The following is a 21,521-nucleotide window of genomic DNA, read 5'->3' on the forward strand; positions in this document are numbered from 1 at the left end:
TTTGGATACAGTTGCTAAATAGTTTTCACAAGTACAGTGATGCTGTAATGAAAGTTTTTGTGCACAAGTCAGAGAGAAGCAGTTACTGGGTCAGGCACATTCTTCTCTTTCCTATTAGCCTCTGGTTCAGGTTTGCACCAAAGCACATTCTCTGCTTACTTGGGCCTTCAGCAGGTGGATCCCCTGGCCAGGTTCTCAGATGACTTGTGTTGAACCAGAAGAGAAATGCTTGGGACCCCCGGCAAAAAGGGAAAGCTGGTGGGGCTGCTGACAATCTTGATATCAATTTCTCTGGCTCTTCAAGGACAGCCTGGCTTGCAGAGCCCCAAAGGACCGTGTTGAATTTCAGCATGTTTTTGTTTTCTCAAACTGTCTGCCTCCACCCTGACCCTCCCCAGGCCTTGGCGATTCCAGGAATGACCCTGGTGTTTATGAAGCAGCCCTTTGGAGATCGCAGAGGCAGAGAGGCCCTGTGCTGTGTTTCTGCTCACTCAGGTTGGCAGGGAGGGGGTGAGATGAGAGCTGCTCTAGGAACCTCCAAGGTGCCTGGCCAAGGATGGCCCCTCTGTGTGCATCCAAGCATAGACACGTGTCTGTTTACGAACCCGCCTGTCCGCAGGTGCAAAGAGCGTATGAATCTTTGTCTTGGCAAGGTGTACACGTGAAGCCATATCTCTTGAGCAGAAGCCTTTTCTCCCACCACCAAGAAATTCTTTGGGAAACCGAGGCAGGAATGGGGCCCTGAACTAGAAGGGGGTTGTTAAAAGTATAGTCTCTGACGCCCACCCAGGTCTTGCTGTCTCCAAAGCTTTGGGGCTGGAGCGGTGGTGTTTAGTCGCCATGTCTGACTCTTTTGTGACTCCATGGGCTGTAGCCCGACAAGCTCCTCTGTCCATGGGATTTTCCAGACAATAATACTGGAGTGGGCTGCCATTTCTTTCCCTAGGGAATCTTCCTGACCCAGGGATTGGACCTGTGTCTCCTGTATTGGCAGGCAGGTTCTTTACCACTGAGCCACCAGGGGAACCCTGGGGCTGGAGTGTAGGACTCTGTTTTTCCACAAGCTCTTCAGATGCTATCTGATGAACAGCTATGATTAGGAAACGTTTGCCTGGTCTCACTCCCTGAATTTACAGCTGAGCACACGGGGGCCTGCACATCTGAGACACCCAGCTGGCATCACCCAGAACCCCAGGCCTAGAGGTAATCTCAAGATCAGAACCTGGGGACTTTAACTTCCCAGCCAGCACTGCCCTTCCCACCATACTGGAACCGGTTGGCCAAAGCTTTGAGCCCAAGAGCCCTTGTTCCAAAGGAAATCCTACAAGGGCTCAGAATGGCTTGGCAGGTGGTTGTCCTCTGCCTTCCTGTTGGCCACTGTCGCTGTCTCCAGTAGTGGTTCCTTCCCAGCATGAGGATGGGACTGGGTGCCCACTGGCCATCCCCCTCCACAGACTTCACCCAGCTCTACAGCCCTTAGCTGGGTGGTGGGCCCTGGTAGCTGTGGGGGTGCAGGGCCACGGTCCTCAGGTGAGAAAGGTCAGTACCTGCACCTGTATGATGTGACCACCTGGGTCGAATTCAGCACGGTTCTCTGGGGCTCTGTGAGCCAAGCTGTCCCTGAAGAGCCAGAGAAATTGATATCAAGATGGTCAGCAGCCCTACTAGCTTTCCCTCCTTTCTGTGAGTCTAGAACGTCAGAAGAGGCTGCTTACTTGCAGCCATTTCCTTACGTAGAGGGTGGTCAGAAACCTCTTTTGTTTGAAACTTGCTTTGCTTGCAAACCATGCAGAGGCGCTGCTGGTCTGGTGGCAGCTGAGAGAGGTCAGATTGCTTAGCGGTCGTCCTCGCAGGGAGCAGGGGCTCAGAGTCGGGGAAAGAACGGGAAGGGAGTTTGCAATGAATCTGGGTATGAGCAGGGGGTAGATGGCCTGATCCAGGAGAGTCATTAACTGAGCTGGAATGTTGCCACTGCTGACATCCACGCATGCGTGCACTACTCAGGATTCCCATGTGAGAGGTCTCAGTTGCCAGCTGCCCGTGACCATCTAAAAAAAAGTAGAGGATGACATGTGATGTCTCTCACCCAGAGAGACTAGGGACCTCAGGTTTAACTTTAGCTGAAGAATAACAAATAGGCCCCCTTTGTACCCTGTGTATATGTGTTAGTTGCTCAGTCGTGTCTGACTCTTTTGTGACACCATGAACTGTATGTAGCCTGCCAGGCTCCTCTGTCCATGGGATTCTCCAGGCAAGAATACTAGAGTGGGTTAGCATGCCCTTCTCCAGGGGATCTTTCCCACTCAGGGATTGAACCCAGGTCTTCTGCATTGGCAATAGATTCTTTACCCTCTGAGCCACCAGGGAAGCCCCTTTCTACCCCACCCATTTCTAACTTCTGCCCCTACCTTCCCCACCTCCCAGCATGGCCTGAATTACCCACCCCAGCCTCTGGGCGGCTTGTGTTACTGAACACAGTGGCTACAGGCTAGGCGCGTCTGGTGAGCACAGTCAGCCATACAAACGGAGGGACTGGCTTCAGATTCTCTCCAACAAAAGTGGAAAGCTTGTTGGCAAGTTTACCTGGGAGTCCAGCCTCACCTGTGCGTGCACGGTGGGCATGAGACTCTTGTTTTTCCTCCCTCCCTTTCTGCCTTCTTTCTTCCCCTTATCCTCCCATCCTTCCTTCCCTTAGTTTCTGTAAGCAGAGTTAAAGTAATTTCGGCAAATCCACCCTTGCCCAAGGACTTCATCAGATGGCAGAGAGCTTCGATGTTTGCAACATAATATATATATAATCAACAGAATCGTTTCAGAAGAAATATCTGAATAGATGGTTTTGCACAACTCTCTTTTCACAAGTCCCCACCCCAGCCCCACCCCCACCCCCAACTCCATGCATTTGGCCATTCTGCAGATCAGATATCACCCACCATTCCCCTCTGCCTGACAAATGCACCTTTCATTTTACTCATTCCAGAACTAGATGATTCGTGTGTTTCTTCCAAGGCCTGGTTGCCCACATTGGGAGTCTACAAATGCTGTAGACTATTTAAGTAGCAGCCTTCACTTTTGTTGTTGTTAAGTTGCTAAATTATATCTGACTCTGTGACCCCATGGACTGCAGCACACCAGGCCCCTCTGTGCTCCACCACCTCCCAGAGTCTGCTCAAATTCACATCCATTGAGCTGGTGATGCCGTCTAACCATCTCATACTCTGCCACCCTGTTCTTTTGCCTTCAGTCTTTCCCAGCATCAGAGACTTTTCCAGTGAGTCGACTCTTCACATCAAGTGGCCAAAGTATTGGAGCTTCAGCTCCAGCCTTCACTTAAGTACAGTGATTCTTCTTCTTTTTTTTTTTTTCAGCTTTGAGAAATTAGAGCTCAGAAAGGTTAAAGGGTTTGGCCCAAATCACAGGTGACCTGTCAGTGGCAAAGCCAGGATTGGAATTCAGGGCTCTTGACTCCTGACCATTCGAGTTTGTGAATGAATTGTCCATGGCTATGGATATTAATGGAGAAGTTATCTGAGAGGGAGGAGAAAGATGGTAGTTAGTATTTATGTTTTTGCCCAACATATATGTCAAGGTTAAGTGCATTTTGGGGGAAATCAACAAAGAGCCATGTGACTTCTGTATGCAGCCGGGATGGAACCAAGGAAGGAGCCAACATTCCCCTAGCCTGTTACTTGCAGTGTATTCTCGAAGGGCCTGGGGATGCTAGTACCTGTTGAAGGAAGTGAGTTCACTGAGAGAATGAGTGATGGATTTAGGGTTGGGTTAGATCATCTCTATGGTGCCCTCAGCCCTTAGATTTCCGAATAATTATGAGACAGAAGGTTGGAAAATGGCTAGGATTTCTTTAGAATAAAAAAGGAGATGTATTGACCTATGATGAAGATGTGTGATGGTTTTTGGAAAAGATCTTTTCTCATCAGCCGTGCATAAGCAGGAAAGGGTAGGGGGTTGCTGTTAGAGTCTTAAGGCTTGTTTTCCTCAGAGTGTGCTAAGATTTATTCTAAATCGGAAATTGTTGTTGTTCAGTCTCGAAGTCATGTCTGACTCTTGTGATCGCATGGACTGCAGCATGCTAGGCTTGCCTGTCCTTCACTATTTTCTGCAGTTTGCTCAAACTCAAGTCCATTGAGTTGATGAGGACATCCAACCATCTTGTCCTGTATTGCCCCCTTCCTCTCCTGCTCTCAGTCTTCCCAGCATCAAGGTCTTTTCCAGTGAGTTGGTTCTTCACATCAGGTGGCCAAAGTATTGGAGCTTTAGCTTCAACATCAGTCCTTCCAATGAATATTCAGGGTTGATTTCCTTTAAGATTGATTGATTTAATCTCCTTGCTGTCCAAGGGACTCTCAGGAGTCTTCTCCAACACCACAGTTCAAAAGCATCAATTCTTCAGCACCCAGCCGCCTTTTTGGTCCGACTCTCACATCTATTCATGACTACTGGGAAAACCATAGCTTTGACTATACAGACATGGTGTCTCTGCTTTTTAATACGCTGTCTAGGTTTGTCATAGCTTTTCTTCCAAGAAGCAAGTTTCTTTTAATTTCATGGCTGCAGTCACTGTCCACAGTGATTTTGGAGCCCAAGAAAATCAAACCTGCCAGCTGTCAAATGGAGCAGAGGTCAGAGCATTGCAGTACGAGAAAGTAACATTTCATGAGAGGAAGGGTCTGTTGGACACAAAGGTCTTCGTTGAATAAGGTTGTCAGTGCTACAATCAAACAAGAAGACACTGAGGGGGAAAGGGCTGTGCCCAAAATTAAGTTTCAGTATTTATGGATAGAAGTAGGCAGCTGGAATGTCACCCTCCTCGGGTAGGTTTAGGAAGGCTGGATCACAGAGCAGTGTGGAGACCCCAGGCCAGTTATGGAACACTTGTAACAATAGCAGAGAGGTTGTGTATGCTCCTGGAGACCCAGGTACTGGTCCTTTGGGCCTCTAGTTTGCTGTCTGTAAAATGGGACACCTCATCCATTTCTTCTCTTCCTTCTGCCTTTCTCACTCAGCTTTCCTCCAGGTGTGTAAGGGGTGAAGTTGGGACAGTGTCTCTGCTGTGTGACCAGCCTTCTCCCTGCCCTACAAGTCTCCCACAGGTGCGCTCTACTCTCCTATCATCATCCCCACTTCCCCACTTGGAAAAGCTTGACCTTCTATGTATCATTAGGAAACTGCCTGCTATAGCATTGACCCATTTCCTGGGTCACTAGGCAGAGAACAGTTACTGCTTGCTAATCCTTAGGCAGTATCTCGTCAGGGGTCTTGGAGTTCCCTGTCAGTCATCCTGAAGCCTTCAGGCTTTTCCAGTTCAGTGATTCGGGTTGCTAAGAACCATTTCTTAGAGTGACCTTTGCACTGCAGCCCATGGAGCTGCATACATAAGTGTTGCTTAATAAATATTATTCTGAACCAAACTCTCCTAGGCAGAAAGAAAAAAAATTCCAACTTGGTATTTTTGTTCCTGAGGGCAAATTCCATCTCTAGCTGGAGTTCTTCTGTGGAATGTTTTCCTGCGGACTGCCCTGTCACCTATAAGAGAACAGATGGGCAGAGCTTGGTAACATGTGCTGATGTCCTTGTCCCGCAGAGGGAGGGGTGCCGCGTGGGTTCGTCCCGAGGGAGGGCCAGCCCTGTGTGCTCGGCACTGTGTATGCATGCCGCCCTTGGGATCCTGCCTGCCGCCCATGGGAGGTGGATCCTGTTTGTGCCCATTTTACAGATGAGCAGTGAAGGCACAGTGAGTTTAGGTAACTTGTCCAGGGCTGCACAGCTCGGTGGTGAAGCTGGGATTCAGCCAAGCGATTAGGCTTTGTAGGCTGAGTGCTTGAACCTCTTTGGCTGGTAATAGGAGCAGTCAAGGAATCAAGGCTCTTCTCAGCCTACCGGCCTTTCTCATCTCCATCCCAGGAAACGATTGCATTTCCCTGGCTCTGGGCTTCCACTTCAAGGTGGTGGGGGCGTCAGCACCTGCGTCAGCGAACCAGGCCCGTGGATTTCCTCATCTTATTAGCGCTTTCATCGGCAATGATGAAATCAATAAAGGAGTGGGTTCCAGGAACATACCCTGGAGCCCAGGCGGCCTCCGTGAGGGTAGGCAAACTGACCTTCAGCTCAGAACGGTCAGGGACATCTCGGGACAGGAAACCGCCTCTGTCCTCCTGGGATAAGGCTGCTTCCTGGAGCCCTGTCTTCTGGGACCCAGTGTAGGGCGATTTTATATGACTTGGGGGCCCTAGACATGTGTGCCTCCATGGGCCCCTTCCCCCACAAAAAATGGCTTAAAATCATATTTTTATAACTGCACACGTATCAGTGTTATATGAGGATGTTTGCTGTGACTTAAAAGTTTATTATTTTTTCTTCTGATTTTAAAAAGAAATGAAAACATTTCCTGGGGCTCTGGGTACTGTGCCCACCGTGGTCCGTGATGAGCAGGCCAGCCCTGCCAGGAGCCGGAGGCTCTGAATAAGCATTCTCCTCTGTACCCTTTGCCTCCGCCCAGTGTTTCCAGAGCTTTCCGAGGGCCTGGTTCTGAGCATCAGCTGTGGGCTCAGCTCTAGGCACAGTGGTACGAGTGCCCAGGAGAGTTGGGAAAGAGGGGTCAGCAGGCTGCCAGTTCTCTGAGGTCCCCACCACCATCGCCAAGAAGGCGGGCTCGGAGACCAGAGGCATGCCTGGGGATGGAGCCGTGGTGGAGGGGGTCTTAGCTGAGGCGGGGAGGCGGGTACAGCCTTTGTGAGGGGCTGGGGGTCTTGAGCACTGAGCCATGGAGAGCATCAGGCCTCTGGAGAAAGCCTAACTCCTGAACAGTGGTTTTCGCCTGGGGGCATTTTCGCCTCCCGGGGCCATTGGGTAATGTTCAAAGGCATTTTTTGATGATTACAACTTGGGGCGGGTGCTGCTGGCATTTGGTGAGTGGAAGTCCGGGATGATGCTGGGCGCCTCAGGCAGGACAGCTCCCAACAAAGAATCTTGTGGTGCCAAGACTAGTAGTGCTGAGGTTAGGAGACCCCAGCCTCAAGAATGTTCCGGACATTGGTTCCTGTGAGTGGGCCCTTTCCAAAAGTCCTCGAGAGGACTAAACACGCAGGCTGACCTGCCCTCTTCCAACCCAAGGTGGTGTGATTATAGCCACAGTGGAGACAGGCTGTATTCATCTAAGCCTTGGGGTGGCTTCCCATGAAAAGAGAGGAGCCAAGTGAGCTTCTGAGCGTCACAGCTTCAGACAGCGGAGCGGATGGGTCCATAAATGGTGGGAGATTCCCAGAGCCCTTGTCTAGTTCCCTGGTCAGCAGAATGCATGGTCTGGAGTGCTGGAAGTAGTGTTGAGGTCTACAGAAATTCTGCCACGGTGGGGCAGGAAGCTGGCTGGGCAGGGCATGGTGAGGTCGGGGTCGTGCCCAGGGTGAACTGGGGCTAGGCGAGGGCAATCCGCAGGTTCCTGTATTGTCTTTCCCATGGGGTCCTGCCGGGTTCCTGGTGGAAGCAGGCTTTTGTAACCATCTTGCTCTTTTCCTCCTGTGTTCCCTGGGCCGTGCCAGCAGGGATGGGGGCAGAGAGCCTGAAATTGCCCCACGGGTCCAGGGCCAAAGAAGCCTGTAAAAACGGAAATGGCAGAACTGGCGGTGAGGCTGGGGTTGAGTCCTCTTCTCCACTCGTGCCAACATCTGCCACACGCATCAAGGTTAACGTGAAGGAGATGGAGGGTTACCTGGATCAGACCATCCTGTTTATTTGCCGGGTTTATCTCAGATTCTCTCAAGCCTTCCCTGCAGCCTGCTGCCCTCCACCTCTGATATCTGAGGAGGGAGAGGGGGATCTTATCTTCTTTGTGGTTGACCTCAGCTGCCTGAACACTCCAGAGGAAAGCTGTAGCCAGCCCCCCATTCAGGGGAGCGTGGCCAGTAGCTGAGCTGGGGAACCAGGAGCGCCTTCTCTTAGGGCCTCTGGGTTTCTGCTGTTTGGGCCTGAAGGACAGAAAGCGGAGGTGGGCAGGGTAAGGAGCGTCTGGGGCAGGTTGATGTAGACCACGGTGGATCCCGATTCCCACCCGACTTGGTGTCAGATGCTTCAGACCCGCGTTCCCCTGCGGGTGGTGCTGGGGTTTCTGGAATAGGGAGTCACCTGCATTTGGCTATTTATGATAGAATCAGGGCTACTCAGAGCCTCTGGGGAAATAGCCATTCTGGAGAAACATTTTCTGGGTTTCAGAAGGCTTACTCATTTAAAGACTTCAATTTTTATTTTCCTAAAGTGTAACAATTTTGGATATAAAAATTTTTTTTTTTTTTAAATACTGAATACTTGACATGCTTACCCCTTCCCTTATTGCATGCCCCAAGGTCATGGCAACCTGCTCCAGTATTCTTGCCTGGAGAATTCCACAGATAGAGGAGTCTGGCAGGCTATGGTCCATGGGGTCACAGAGAATCAGACTCGACTGAGCAACTAACACACACACAAGGTCATATTATCAACATGAATCTTATTTTGGGCCACACAATGTGGAAGTTTTCAGGGGTCATCAATGGCTGTGGAGTTGTTTGTGGGGCACTGAACATCCCCAGAGTTCTTCTGTCTGTTTTTTTTTAACTGTCTTCTATCCTCTCTGCCATTTGGTACTTCTTGCGCTGACAACATGCCTGCCTTCTTATTCCTTTTAATTTTGTTGATTTTATTTGTGGTGGCCTTGGAAACCAGACATGCAGAAACCAGGCTTACTGGAGCAGTGCTCCTGTGAACCATCAGGGTTCTTCATGCATTGATTTTCCCTGTCTTGTTGGGAAAGCATCACAGCTTTACAATGCTCGGACGTGGTGACTGCTGTTCTGAGGCTTGTGAAACTTATCTTCCTCTGCTTCCTGTCTCTGGGTCAAGTTCCACAGGGCCAGCGTAGCGGATCACTGAGGCAGATGTCATCAGCATCCCATCATCACTATTACCATTTTCGTCATCAAAGTAATCACCACCAACAGGGGTAGTTTCTGCGCCCGCCCGTATCTCAACAGCTTTCCCTTTAACATACACTCAACTGTTCTGTGAAGTAGGAACTATTATCATCCAACAATTTGCAGTTGAGGAAACAGAGGCACAGAGCGAGTATATATGTAGGAGAAATACAGGCTGGTATAAAAAATGGTAGAGCTGGGATTTAGCCTGAGTCTGCCCTGCTAACCAGTGCTCGCCAGTCTGGAAATAATGTACCAGGTTCTAAAGGGATCCTCTCTGGTTAGTGAGATCTGACACACAGGCAGCAGGTCTGGTGTGAAGGGAAAGGATGGGAGCCAACCTTTGTTGAACTCCTCTGTTTGCGGGGACCCTGCTGGTGCCTGGTCCCCTGGAGGATGTAGGTACTGGCTCCCCAAGGCACGGAGGAGGGTCCCACCCCTTAGCTCATGAGGGAGTGAACACCAAAGCTCAGAACAACCCAGAGAGGTTATCACGGGCCCTCCTTTTACAGGTAAGGGTCAGCTTCTTTCCTCCATACAGCACTACCTGGGACAGCGAGCCTCAGCCCGCCACGCTGTGCCTGAGTTCTGAAGGGACTACTGAGTCCTGAGCGCCTTGCTTGAAATTCTTGTGTGGAAGGATTTATCGTAAGACATTTGGGTTTGTTATCCAGACTGTAGGTTTTTGGAGGTGCGCTAAAGGGGAAGAGAAAATGTGCAAGGTTTGTTTGGAGACAGCCCTGAGTGTTCCCTGGGGCTGCAGGCGGCTGCAGGCTGTCTGAGGCCCTGAGGCCCCTGCTGTGTCTGTTAGGGGCTGTGTGCAACCTGGCCTGCCTAGAGCTCTCCGGACATGGTCTCCCTGGTCAGGACCCTTCCAGACCATTCACTGTTCCCTGGCTGCACACACCTAAGCCTGTGTGAGATGGCGGGGGTGTGGGGCATGCCACATGAGCTGTGCACACAGTAGGAGCTGTTCCCTGTGGCTGACTGGCTGGGGGTCTAAGAAAGTTCAAAAACTTAATGGGTGGACCTCGGAGAGTCATCTGGATATGAGGCTACACGCCCTGCAATAAGATAAAACTACAGCGTGGTCCTTGTTCCCGTTCTGGGAGCTCTCGATGCCATGGGTTAAAGTGGTAGTCGCTCAGTTGTGTCCGACCCTTTGTGACCCCATGGACTATAGCCTGCCAAGCTCCTCTGTCCATGGGATTCTCCAGGCAAGAATACTGCCATTCCCTTCTCCAGGGGATCTTCCCCACCCAGGGATCAAATCCCGGGTCCCCTGCATTGCGGGCAGATTCTTTACCATCTGAGCCACCAGGGAAGCCCTGTTGTGGGGCGGCGGGGCAGCATGCACAGACAGACCAGGAAACAAGTCAGGGACCCTGGGTCGCGCTGTAGGAGTGGAGTGTCCACGCGGGCAGCACAAGAGGGGGCAGGCGAGCTGATGAAGAATGACGGTGGAGGCGGTGTTGGACACTGAGTTCTGGTGGCGACCTGACTCTCCACCTCACTAACCACCATACACCACACAGCCCAGTGCTCTCTGTGGCTTGAATTTCAAAAACTCATCCAATGTGCGCCTTTTCAGACCATACATGATGAAGACTTAAAACAGGGGAGGTTAGTGGTGGGTGAATCTGAGAGGTGTTTCTAGGGAAGAGTTGATGGCCTTAATCCCGTTCCCTGGTGAGGGCCTTGCCCACTCGATCCCCCAACCCTGCCTGGCCTCCTGGGATACGGACAGAGCAGAGTAGGTGGCCCAGGCTCCTTTCTGGAGTCAGAGTTTGTGTTCGCATCCTGGATTGTGATCTTGGTCAAGAAGCTGACCTCCGTGAGCCTCAGCTTCTCCGTCTGTAGAAGCTGGGGGATGTTGGTACTCCTAGTGGCTGTGAAACTGAAATTGATCGCCCACGTATCTTGCTTAGCGCTGTTACTGAGACGTTGGTCATCCCCTTTCTTGTCATTGTCAGGGTCAGCCAATCCCTGGAGAGCTCACATCTGGGGAAGCTAGACCTGCAGCTCTCCATCTCTTCCTCTGTCCCTGCAGACAACGGCGAGGAGCACTCTGAGGGAGGCCTGGTCGAGAACCACGTGGACGGGAACGTGAACTTGATGGGAGGTGGAGGTGGTGCCGGTCGGAAGCCCCTCAAGTCCGGCATGAAGGAGCTGGCCGTGTTCCGGGAGAAGGTCACGGAGCAGCACCGGCAGATGGGCAAGGGTGGCAAACATCACCTCGGCCTGGAGGAGCCCAAGAAGCTGCGGCCGCCACCTGCCAGGGTCAGAGAGGGTCGGGTCTGGCTGGAGGGGTGGGAGGACGGTCAAAGCGAGGGTCCCGGCAGCAGGGGTCCGGAGCACTGCCGTGAGATCCATGTCCTGTGTGCCTGCGGGCAGAGTTCTTTCTGATTCCGCTGCTAACATTCAGTGTTTTTTCGGGCACGTCAGTGTGTTTTTGAGGGCCTCAGCATCTTTGGCTGTGAGATGGGCTGGACGTATGGGTTCTTGAAGTCCCTCGCTTCTAAAGCCTCCACATTTCTGCTCGGCTTCATTGCTGTTGTTTAGTTGCTAAGATGTGTCTGACTCTTTTGTGACCCCGTGGACTGTAGCCCGTCACGCTGCTCTGCTCCACGATTCTCCAGGCAAGAATACTGGAGTGGGTTTCCATTTCCTGCTCCAGGGGATCTTCCCTGATCAGGAAGTGACCTGCATCTCCTGCACTGGCAGGCAGATTCTTTACTGCTGAGCTACTGCGGAAGCACTGCTTGGCTTTGAGATATAGCACCGCCCCCCCGCAAAAAAAAAAAAAAGGCTACAGTCCATGGAATCGAACGAGTCAGACACAGCTTAGCAACTACGTCCCCACCACTACCACTTGATCTTGCCCACTCTTGTTGCAATACGCTACCCTCACTGAGCCACCCCTCTTCTCTTTCCAGCTCAGCTCTGCTGTCTTGGCCCTTGGATGGGTTTATGGAAGGGAATGATGGTTGGGCCACTGGATGGGGTAGAGATACTTGAATTCACTGTTTGCAAGTAGATCCCATTTTGACCCCTGAAAGGAGGGAGGAGAGGAGGGAAGACTCACCTGCAGGCTGACTTTCTCTTGGAGGGGGGCGGGGCCTGGTGGTAAGGCAGTGAGCTTGCTGGGCTGGGTGTCGGAAGTTCCTGGTTCCGCCAGCTTGCTGTGTGGTCTTGGGAAAGTGGTGTTCTGCACACGGGCTTCTTTCTGAAGCTGTGCCGGGGTTGGCGTTGCGTGAACCCGTTCTCACTCTGAGTGTCCTCTCTGTGTGCCTGTGCCTGCAGACCCCCTGCCAGCAGGAATTGGACCAGGTCCTGGAGCGGATCTCCACCATGCGCCTTCCGGATGAGCGGGGTCCCCTGGAGCACCTCTACTCCCTACACATCCCCAACTGTGACAAGCATGGCCTGTACAACCTCAAACAGGTGAGTGAGGGTGTCCCTGGCCTGGGTGTGCCTTGTTCTTGCCTCCCATACCGCCAGTAAGCCCCTGAGGTCTCAGCGCTGAGCCCAAGACCAGTCTTCTGCGAGGAGGAGGGCAGGGATGCCAGCCGAGGAGGGTGGGGATGCCAGCTGCCAGGCCAGGGAGGGTGGGGCGGGGCTTGTTGGCTTCAGTCCCTTCCGAGGCTGACTTCAATTCCCCGGCTACCTGCCAGCAGTGGTTAGTATGAGAGGGAGCCTCTTGGAGAAGAGATAGGGCCTCATAACAGCACCTCTTGACTTTACTGAGCATTAGAATCACCTGCCGGTGATTCTGGGGACCCGGCCGCAAGAGATTGCCGTTCAGAAGGTTGAGTGGGGTCCGAGAGTTTGCGTGTCTAACCAGCTCTCAGGGATGCTGATGGTCCCTGGACCCCACTTCCAGAATCACTTGACTTAAACTGTTTAAAACCAGGTAGCCTCTCTGGTTTCCCAGTATCTCAAAGAATGGAGAAACACCACTTGAAATATTACTAAAATAGGTAATAGAAGAGGGCTTCCATTAGTGGCTCAGCAGTAAAGAATCTCTGCCAGTGCAGGACACTCGGGTTTGATTCCTGGGTTGGGAAAATCCCCAGGGAAGGAAATGGTAACCCACACCGGTATTCTTGCCTGGGAAATCCCATGGACAGAGGAGCCTGATGGTCTGGAGTCCTATGGGGTCAAAAGGGTCAGACATGACTTAGCAACTAAACAGTTAACAACAACATGAATACATTAGAGAAAATTAAGAAAGTTTAAGTTTTTAAAAGAAAAGAACCCCTTTTCCTCCCCCTTCCACTCTGTTCATATGCCTTTTAATGACCTACGTGTATATCTGTATTTACCTAACCACATAGAGTTTATAGTGGTGATTGTTACCAGTTGTTTAATCTTGGTGGGTTGTCCTTTAACCTGCCCCACTGCTCACTTCCTCAGGCTCATCCCTTGTGTAGGGAGAAGAGGTCCGTGCGCATTTCACGTAAGGCAGGATTGAGAGAGTGTGGGCTCCACCAGCCATTCTCTTTTCCAGTGGAGGATCTGAGCCCAGGTGCACAACGGGCTTCTCTAGGGAGCTTTAAACAATACGAATGCCTGGGCCCCACCCCCAGACATCCATATTTTGTGAGTCTGGGGTGCTTTCTGGGCACTGGCTTTTCAAAGGCTCCCCTGGTGATCCTAGTGGGTATTGGAGCTGACTTAAAAGCTGGGTATGTGGGAACTTGCCTGGTGGTTCAGTGGCTAAGACTGCACTCCCAGTGCAGGGGGCCCAGGTTCAATCCCTGATGGGGGAACTAGATCCCACATGCTGCAACTAAGACCTGGTACAACCAAATAAAAAAAATTAAAAGGAAAGGTGGGTGTGTGGAGCCAGAAGATGGGGTATGGGGCTCTCCTGACACCCCAGGGGATCTCACTTCCCCATCTTCTTAGCCCAGGCATCTTTGTCCCTTGAAATATCAGTCTGCCATTAAAAGCACACCTACCCTCTAAATGTAAGCCAGCTACTTTGTTTGGAGCGCCAAAGAAGCAATAGCAATCTTTTCTTCCAAACCTTATGGATAAACGGGATTTTCAAGACGAATTGGCTCATGGGAAAGAGCAGGCACCCTGGGAGGGCAATGCCCGGGTTGGTATACCATCTGTGGCTCTCACCAGGGAAATGCCCGGGTTGGTGTACCAGCGGTGACTCTCCCTAGCTCTGTGACACAAGCCAAGTCTGTGCTTCCTTCTGATCATCTATAAAGTGGTAAAACATTGGTACTTAATTCGCAAGCTGATTGTGGAGGTAAATGAGTGTATGTTAGATAGGAACTGTAAGCAAGCAGCATAGAGATTGCTTACACCACGCCCAGCACCTTTTACCATTATGTGCATTCCCGACCTCCCGTTACAAGTGTACATCCAACTATCCCGTACACTGGGTCGGCAGCTGGATGGGACCTCCCCACGTGTGGGGGCCAAGCCTTTCTATTGAAGCCACCCCCAGCAGCCTTGCTAATAACCAGAGCGCAGTTCCTGGGCCAGCATCACGCGTCACACTGGAGCGTAAATGACCGTGTGGAATTGGCAGGTACACCCAGACCTCAGAACAGGAGCCTGCATTTCAGTGAGACCCCTCATTTTTATCGGGGTGTCCTCTATGTCCTCCTCTCTCCTCAGTGCAAGATGTCTCTGAACGGGCAGCGTGGGGAGTGCTGGTGTGTGAACCCCAACACCGGGAAGCTGATCCAGGGAGCCCCCACCATCCGGGGAGACCCCGAGTGTCATCTCTTCTACAACGAGCAGCAGGGGGCTCGAGGGGTGCACACCCAGCGGATGCAGTAAACCATAGCCAGCCGGTGCCTGGCACCCCCACCTCCACCCCTCTTCGGAGCGGGCAGAGCATGGAGAGCGCATGCGTGGTGGGTGGCGGGGCGGAGCTTCCAGGAGTTCTGACATGTGTATTTATATTTCGAAAGAGACCGGCACCGAGCTCGGCACACACCCACCCCCCCCTTCCCCACCTTCCCCCTCCCCAGCCGGAGATGCCTGCACCCTCCCTGCTCGAGGCCCTGCTGGGCAGGAAGGGGATGGTTGCAGTGGCGGAGCTGGGGTAAATGTTTGGGAGAGGGAAAAAAAGAAATTTTTATTTTTGAACCCCTGTGTCTCTTTTGCTTAAGATTAAAGGAAGGAAAAATAAAGCTTGTGTGTCTTTTGCCTGAGTCTTTGCTGCCCCACCCCCCACCCCCCTCACCCCCCAACCTCCTCCAACTCCCATGCCCAAAAGAGGTTCTGAGGCTTACCAGCCTCCTTCCCTCCAGCTTTGCCCCGACTGTGTGGGGAAGCCAGGCAGGCCAGCCTCGGGTTCATAACAGAAATGAGATGGATGGGGCGGGAGGAAGTCAGGAATCCAGGTGGAGCCCCCCAGCACAGCCCTAGGAGTCTGGCCAACCTCCCCTGCCCCTGGGTGGGCTCTGGGGGAGGAGGGGTGGACCCCAGTGTCTCTTCTTCCATCTCACATTGAGATGACATTGCAGAGGAAGAAAGGGATCCTGGAAATTGGAATTGGGGTCCTCTGGCCCCCCCAATTAAGGAGAGCTCTCTTACCCCGCAGGAGACATGTAATCACCCCCAAGGGAAGTGAGTGGGGCTGTTGTGACTTGGGAGTCTCAGACCTGCTTGCTGAGGGGCCCAAGGAGCTGTCTGGCTCCAGAACAGCACCTCTTGGCTAAAGCTGAGGGACCAGGGAAAGGGCACAGACACAGGCCCTATTTCTGAAGCAGAATTCTGTCCACTTGGTTCTGTTGGCATCTCCAGCCCCGGCCAATTCCAGGGGGCTCCCCACTTGGCCGGCTTCCCTAGTGGCTCAGTGGTAAAGACTCTGCCTGCCAATGCAGGCGATGCAGGTTTGATCCCTGGGTTGGGAAGAGCTCCTGGAAAAGGAAATGGCAACCCACTCCAGTGCTCTTGTCTTGGAGAATCCCATGGACAGAGGAGCCTGGCAGGCTACAGTCCATGGGATCTCAAAGAGTTGGGCACAACTTAGTGGCTAAACAACAGCTCCACTTTGCAGGAGGCCACGGGGAAGTGGTGCTCCTGCTTTCAGGCCCACTGTTCACACGGCCTTACTTTCCACAGCGCCCCTTCTGTGACATCGCACCCCTTCCCGTGTGGAGGAGGGGACCAGAGACAGCCATGCCTGAGCCACCACCCTCCTGATCAGCCACCTGGCAACTCAGGAAGGAGGCAGAAGGACACCTGGGGCCAAGCCTGGGGGTGAGATGAACTTCACTTAGAGAAGAGAAAAAAGCACGCCCCCCAGAGCAGGCAGATCCCCAGCCAGAGCCTCTGGGCTGTACCGGCGAGGGTCTGGTTGCCCCGGAAGTACATTAAAGCTCAGTTAGTCCTCAGGAATCCACAAATAAGATGCTATTGTTAGCTTCACAGGTAAGGAAAAAGGCCCTCAGAGATGCCTAACCTGCACTGCCTGGGACCGGGTCCCCTGACTCCTAGGTGGGTTTGCCGCTCAGCCCTGAGTTATACTGCCCTCTGTGGGCAGAAGCAAGGAGGTTCTGGAGAGTCTAGAGGGCTTTGGGCACTGGTTGGATCTGTGCCCTGTGGGTCACCAGCCCCTTCACGAGGGGTGCTCCCCCATCCTTCTCCAATCACCTCAGCTGTCGTCGGCAGCCAGTGGCTGCTGCCCTGGGTGGGGCAGCAGTTTTCAACTTAACTAATTTGAATCGACTGAGGCACTAAAAAATTTCTCATCCTGGGGCTGTGCCCTGCCATCAAAAATTCTGACCTAATTGGTCTAGAGTGGACCACAGGCAAGGTGTTTTAGTTAATGTAATTAAAGTTCTATTGCTTTCTACCAAAAACTGAGAAACCTGGGTTTGAATTCTGTCCCACCACTTACTATTCGTTTGCCCAGAGCTACATTACTCACCTCTGAGCCTCAGTTTTCCTCACCTAATGGGGATGATTTCAGCCTCAACAGGGTTGATACCTAATGTCACCCAATTGATAACAGCGTGGTATCGATATGAGACAACAGATGCGGTTGTGCTCCAGAAGCTACGGCCATTGCTGGGGTCAGTGCTCACGCCAGCCCCCACCATAGCTCACGTGCCCCAGGGTTGCTAACTCGCGTGGATCCTTTCTGTAATGTTTTTGCAGAGTTCTCCTGAGGATGCCACAGTCTTTTTGCCCATTTTCATATCACTTGCCCACAGCCTCCTTGTACTCTTAAACTCTCTGAAGAGGTGGATTTTTACGGGTGCGTGAGCACCCTTCTGCTATGGCTCTTGCTACAGGAAACGCATTGACTGATGTATAGTGTGACCTAGAAACCTTTTCAGAGGCAAAGCTTAATTGCACCCACGTGGGAAGATGGTTGACCGGGCAGCGATCTCTGAAGATCAGAGATGTCAAGCTGATCGCTCACCTTCTGGGACTAACCGCCTCTTCCAATTTTAAAGACGGGAAGTTGATGAACACCGGGGCTATACTGCCACTGTGTGGCAATATAGGGAACTGCATCTGAGTTTACATGATCTCCAAGAGTCATTTGCTTAAGGGTTGGTCCCAGGAGTCCAGGTTGAGTCAGCTGGGGGATGCTTGTTAAACTTGCGATCAATGGAATCTATTCTGGACTGCCTGTTCTTGTGCCCTCTGAATTTGGAGAATCACTGCTGTAGTGACTTCATCTATCTGTCAGCTGTGTCTGGAATACTAGCTCCATGTGATGGGGTAGTTGAGAGCATGAGTTTAGAGATAAGGCAGTCTTGGAATTTGGGCTGTACCTACTTAAAAGCGTATGTGAACTTTTTTTTTTTTTTTTGCTGTGCGACGTAACTTGTGGGATCTAATTTCCTGAGCAGGGATTGAAGGTAGGCCTTTGGCAGTAAAGGTGCAGTCCTGACCACTGGACTGCCAGGGAATTCCTTGACTTAGGTGACTTTGGACACATTTCTAACTTCTGAACCTCATTTGTTTCATCTTTAAATATTGAGATAATTTCTCTCAAAGAATTGCTTTGAGAATATAAAGTCATTTTTGTCATATAATAAATGCTGCCTACATGCAGTTGTAGGCTTCCCTGGTAGCTCAGATGGTAAAGAATCTGCCTGCAATGTAGGAGACGCAGGTTCAATCCCTGGATCAGGAAAACCCCCTAGAGGAGGGAATGGTAACCCACTCCAGTATTCTTGCCTGGAGAATCCCATGGACAGACCATGGGGTTGCAAAGAGTTGGACACAACTGAGCAACTAACACACACACACATGCAGTTGTACTGCATCCTGGCTCACTGTTAGGGTTTTACAATATAAAGAAGGAAAAGATTATGGTCCCTGACCTGAAGGGGCTGACATTCTAGTGGAGGGAACCAGCCACCAACAGAAGAGTGCCCGGTGAAATTAAGAGGGGCATCTGTGTCTTGGGAGATGCGAAAACACAGGCGTAAGGAGGAAGTAGGCATCTGGAGAAAGGAGTGGTGTGTGTATGTGAGTGTGTGCATGTGTGTGTGGCGGGGTTCACACAGAGGGACCAGCATGAGCTACCCAGTGGCCGTGGAGACCTGCCTGAGGCCAAGGCTGCCTGTGGAATGGGAGGTTTAAGGGGAGGAGGGCCCACCAGGAAGGACCTGGGTATCTTGCTAAAGGCTTTTGGACTGAAAGCGCTCAAGAGTCAAGGAATTTAGGCAGAGGATAATGTGACTGGTTGTCATTCAGTTGGTAAATCGTGTCGGACTCTGTGACCCCATGGACTGCAGCACACCAGGCTTCCCTGTCCTTCACTATCTCCCAGAATTTGCTCAAATTCATGTCCATTGAGTTGATGATACCATCCAGCCATCTCATCCTCTGTCATCCCTTTCTCCTCCTGCCCTCAATCTTTCCCAGCATCAGGGTCTTTTCTAGTGAGTACTCTCTGCATCAGGTGGCCAAAGTATTGGAGCTTCAGCATCAGTCTTTTTAGTGAATACTCAAGGTTGATTTCCATTAGGATTGACTGATTTGATCTCCTTGCAGTCAAAGGGACTCTTGAGAGTCTTCTCCAACACCACAGTTCAAAAGCATCAATTCTTTGGTGCTCAGCTTTCTTTATGGTCCAACTTTCACAACCATACATGACTGCTGGAATAACCATAGCTTTGACTAGACAGATCTTGGTCAGCAAAGTGTTGTCTCTCCTTTTTAATATCCTGTGTAGGTTTGTCATGATCTGTGCGTTAGAAAGTGAGCTCTGACTGCAATGTCCAGCATGGAGGACACGAGTGGGGTTGGGAGGTCCCAGCAGGAAGGAACTGCAATGACCCAGGTGAGAAGAGAGCATGGTCTGAAGCGGGCAGGGGAGGTGATGAGAGCAGTCAGACTGGAGAGCTGTCAAGGAGGTGGCTTATTCCTGGGATTTGGGAACTTATCAGGTGTCAGAGGTTAAGGAGAGTCAGGCTGAGGCAGCTGGGTGGATGGTGATTCCATTCTCTGAGAGCAAAGAGAGATGGAAGGAGGAGAAGAAAGGAGATGAAGAGCGAACAGTTCAAGAGGGGGGATGACGAGTCCAAATTGTGTTTGTGGTTTTGAACTTTGTGCTTCTAAGGTATAAAATCAGATGGGCAAAGTACATGAGCTTATGGTACGAGATCAGTTTGGGACACTTCGAACTTGAGTTGTCTGGGGGACTTTGGGTGGAGAAAATATCCTTGACCCTCCCGTCATTCTCATCCTGGTATCTGGTTCATGAGCAAGTCCCATTGGCCTGTCCATCCCCTTCTCTGCCTCTTCTCTGTCGCCAGTACAGCAGGAGAGGGGATGGCTGATGGAGGGGATGGGTAGGGAGAGAAAAGGAAGGGGACCGTCCCTTGGAAACAGAGGCAGAGTGATGTCAAGGGTGGAACGTGACGGTGGTTTAGTGGCTGACTTCATCTGGGTTGGGAAGGGGAGGTAGGATGTACTCAAAGGTGGGTCTTGGTTCTCTTTGGTAGCCAGATGACAATGTGAGGCAGAGCCTGAAGGTGTGTAGTAGATGGGAGGGGGAGGTGGGGGACTCCTCAGGCAGGCTTTGGAGCTTGGTGACCCCTTGGTGGTGTCAGCCCCCATGACGCTGGGGCTTTCTCCAGCAGGGCTCAGTGGGGCTGTGCAGGAGTGACAAGGGGAGGTTTCCCAGGGCCGAGGGGCTGCAGGGCAGGCAACACCAGACAAGTAGATGCTAACAGTGGAGCCCCGTGGGCTCCAGGCTCCTGGGGGAAGGAAGCTGAGCCAGGGAAGTGTTGATGAATCGAGAAACAGAATGCGGGAGGCCAAAGGCTCTCGTTCTCCACTGAGTAAAACGTTGACACTGCAGCCCTCTCACCGCATTTCTCTCACTGAAAGAGCTAGCTGGGCTTGGAATGGGAAAGTAGCATCTTCAGATTTTCCGTGTGGAACCCCTGAGAGAACCCAGGCTCAGAGAGTGGCTGCAGTGGATGGAGGACCTTGGAGTTGAGGACATTTCTAATAGAGTGTGGACTAGAGTGTGGCTTCTCTGATGGCTCAGACGGTAAAGAAACCACCTGCAATGCAAGAGACCCAGGTTTGATCCTTGGGTTGGGAAGATCCCCTGAAGAAGGGAATGGAAACCCACTCCAGTAGCTTCTTTCATGGACAAAGGAGCCTGGCAGGCGACAGTCCATGGGGTCCCAAAGAGTTGGACACGATGGAGGGCTACCACTTTCAACAGAGTGGTCTCCGATCAGTCCCCACACCTAAGGGTGAATGTGGGAGAGGGCAGACCCCAGGCCCCTGCCGGGTCCGGATCACACGGCCCCCAGATGAATGAATGGTCAGCAAGGCGCTGTGGGTCTCAGTGATGAACTGTGCAAGGAGGAGCAGGCTGAAGGGCAGAGCAGCCTGGAGCCAGATCTCCTAATGACGTGGGGAGGTGAACAGGGTGTTGCTTGGTGAGGGTTGTAGGGGTAGGGGGCATGGAGGAGTGGGTCCGGGGATGGGACAAGCCTTGAAGGGGGAACAAAGGGGCCAAAAATCCTAGCTCACTGCCCCCCACCCCAAGGCAGTATGTGGGTGAGCAGCTGCCAATGGAGGGGCCAGGAGACAGTCCCGGGGCTGGTGGTGCCCTGTGGCTGGACTTGGGCCAGCATGGCCTTCCTGCACGCTGCTCTTTCTGCACTCCCCCCCTCATCAGCACCCCTGCAGAGGAAAGTGGGACTTCCCAGCACCGCTGTCCCACCCGCCAACTCTCCCGTCATTGCTGGGTGCTGGCTGAAGAGCTGTATGCCTGCAAGGTTGTGCACAGGCTTGAGCCGTCTCAGGGGAGAAAGCTTCAGCTATGCTTCAGGAGCCCGTGTGCCCAGCGACAGGCCAGCCCCTCACCAGGCAGGGACACTACCAGTGACTCTGCTTAGCATGTGACTCGGACGGGGCAGGGTACCAGGTCTGGGCTGGGCTGAGTGGAGATGCCCCCAGCCTCATTCCCCCGCTGTGTCCACAGACAGAGACCCTTGTTGGGGGCAGTCAGGGGAGTACAGAAAGGGCGGTGCCTGCTGTGGACTCGCAGATGAAGAAGGGACATGGAGATGGGGAGAAGAGTCTGAGAGGAGA

General features: G+C 52.2%; 1 protein-coding gene across 1 annotated transcript in view; it reads left to right on the plus strand.

Annotated features, from left to right (window-relative positions):
* Positions 1–15,124, plus strand: part of IGFBP2 (insulin like growth factor binding protein 2) — a 29,053-nt gene extending 13,929 nt beyond the window's left edge. Inside the window, exons 2-4 of the mRNA XM_070771955.1 lie at positions 11,014–11,243; positions 12,267–12,407; positions 14,604–15,124. Coding sequence (XP_070628056.1) covers positions 11,014–11,243; positions 12,267–12,407; positions 14,604–14,768 — 536 coding nt within the window. The 3' untranslated portion in view covers positions 14,769–15,124. The remainder of the gene's footprint in view (positions 1–11,013; positions 11,244–12,266; positions 12,408–14,603) is intronic.
* The last annotated feature ends 6,397 nt before the right edge of the window (positions 15,125–21,521 follow it).

This window comes from Bos indicus, chromosome 2 (assembly GCF_029378745.1).
Source record: "Bos indicus isolate NIAB-ARS_2022 breed Sahiwal x Tharparkar chromosome 2, NIAB-ARS_B.indTharparkar_mat_pri_1.0, whole genome shotgun sequence".
NCBI lineage: Eukaryota > Metazoa > Chordata > Mammalia > Artiodactyla > Bovidae > Bos > Bos indicus.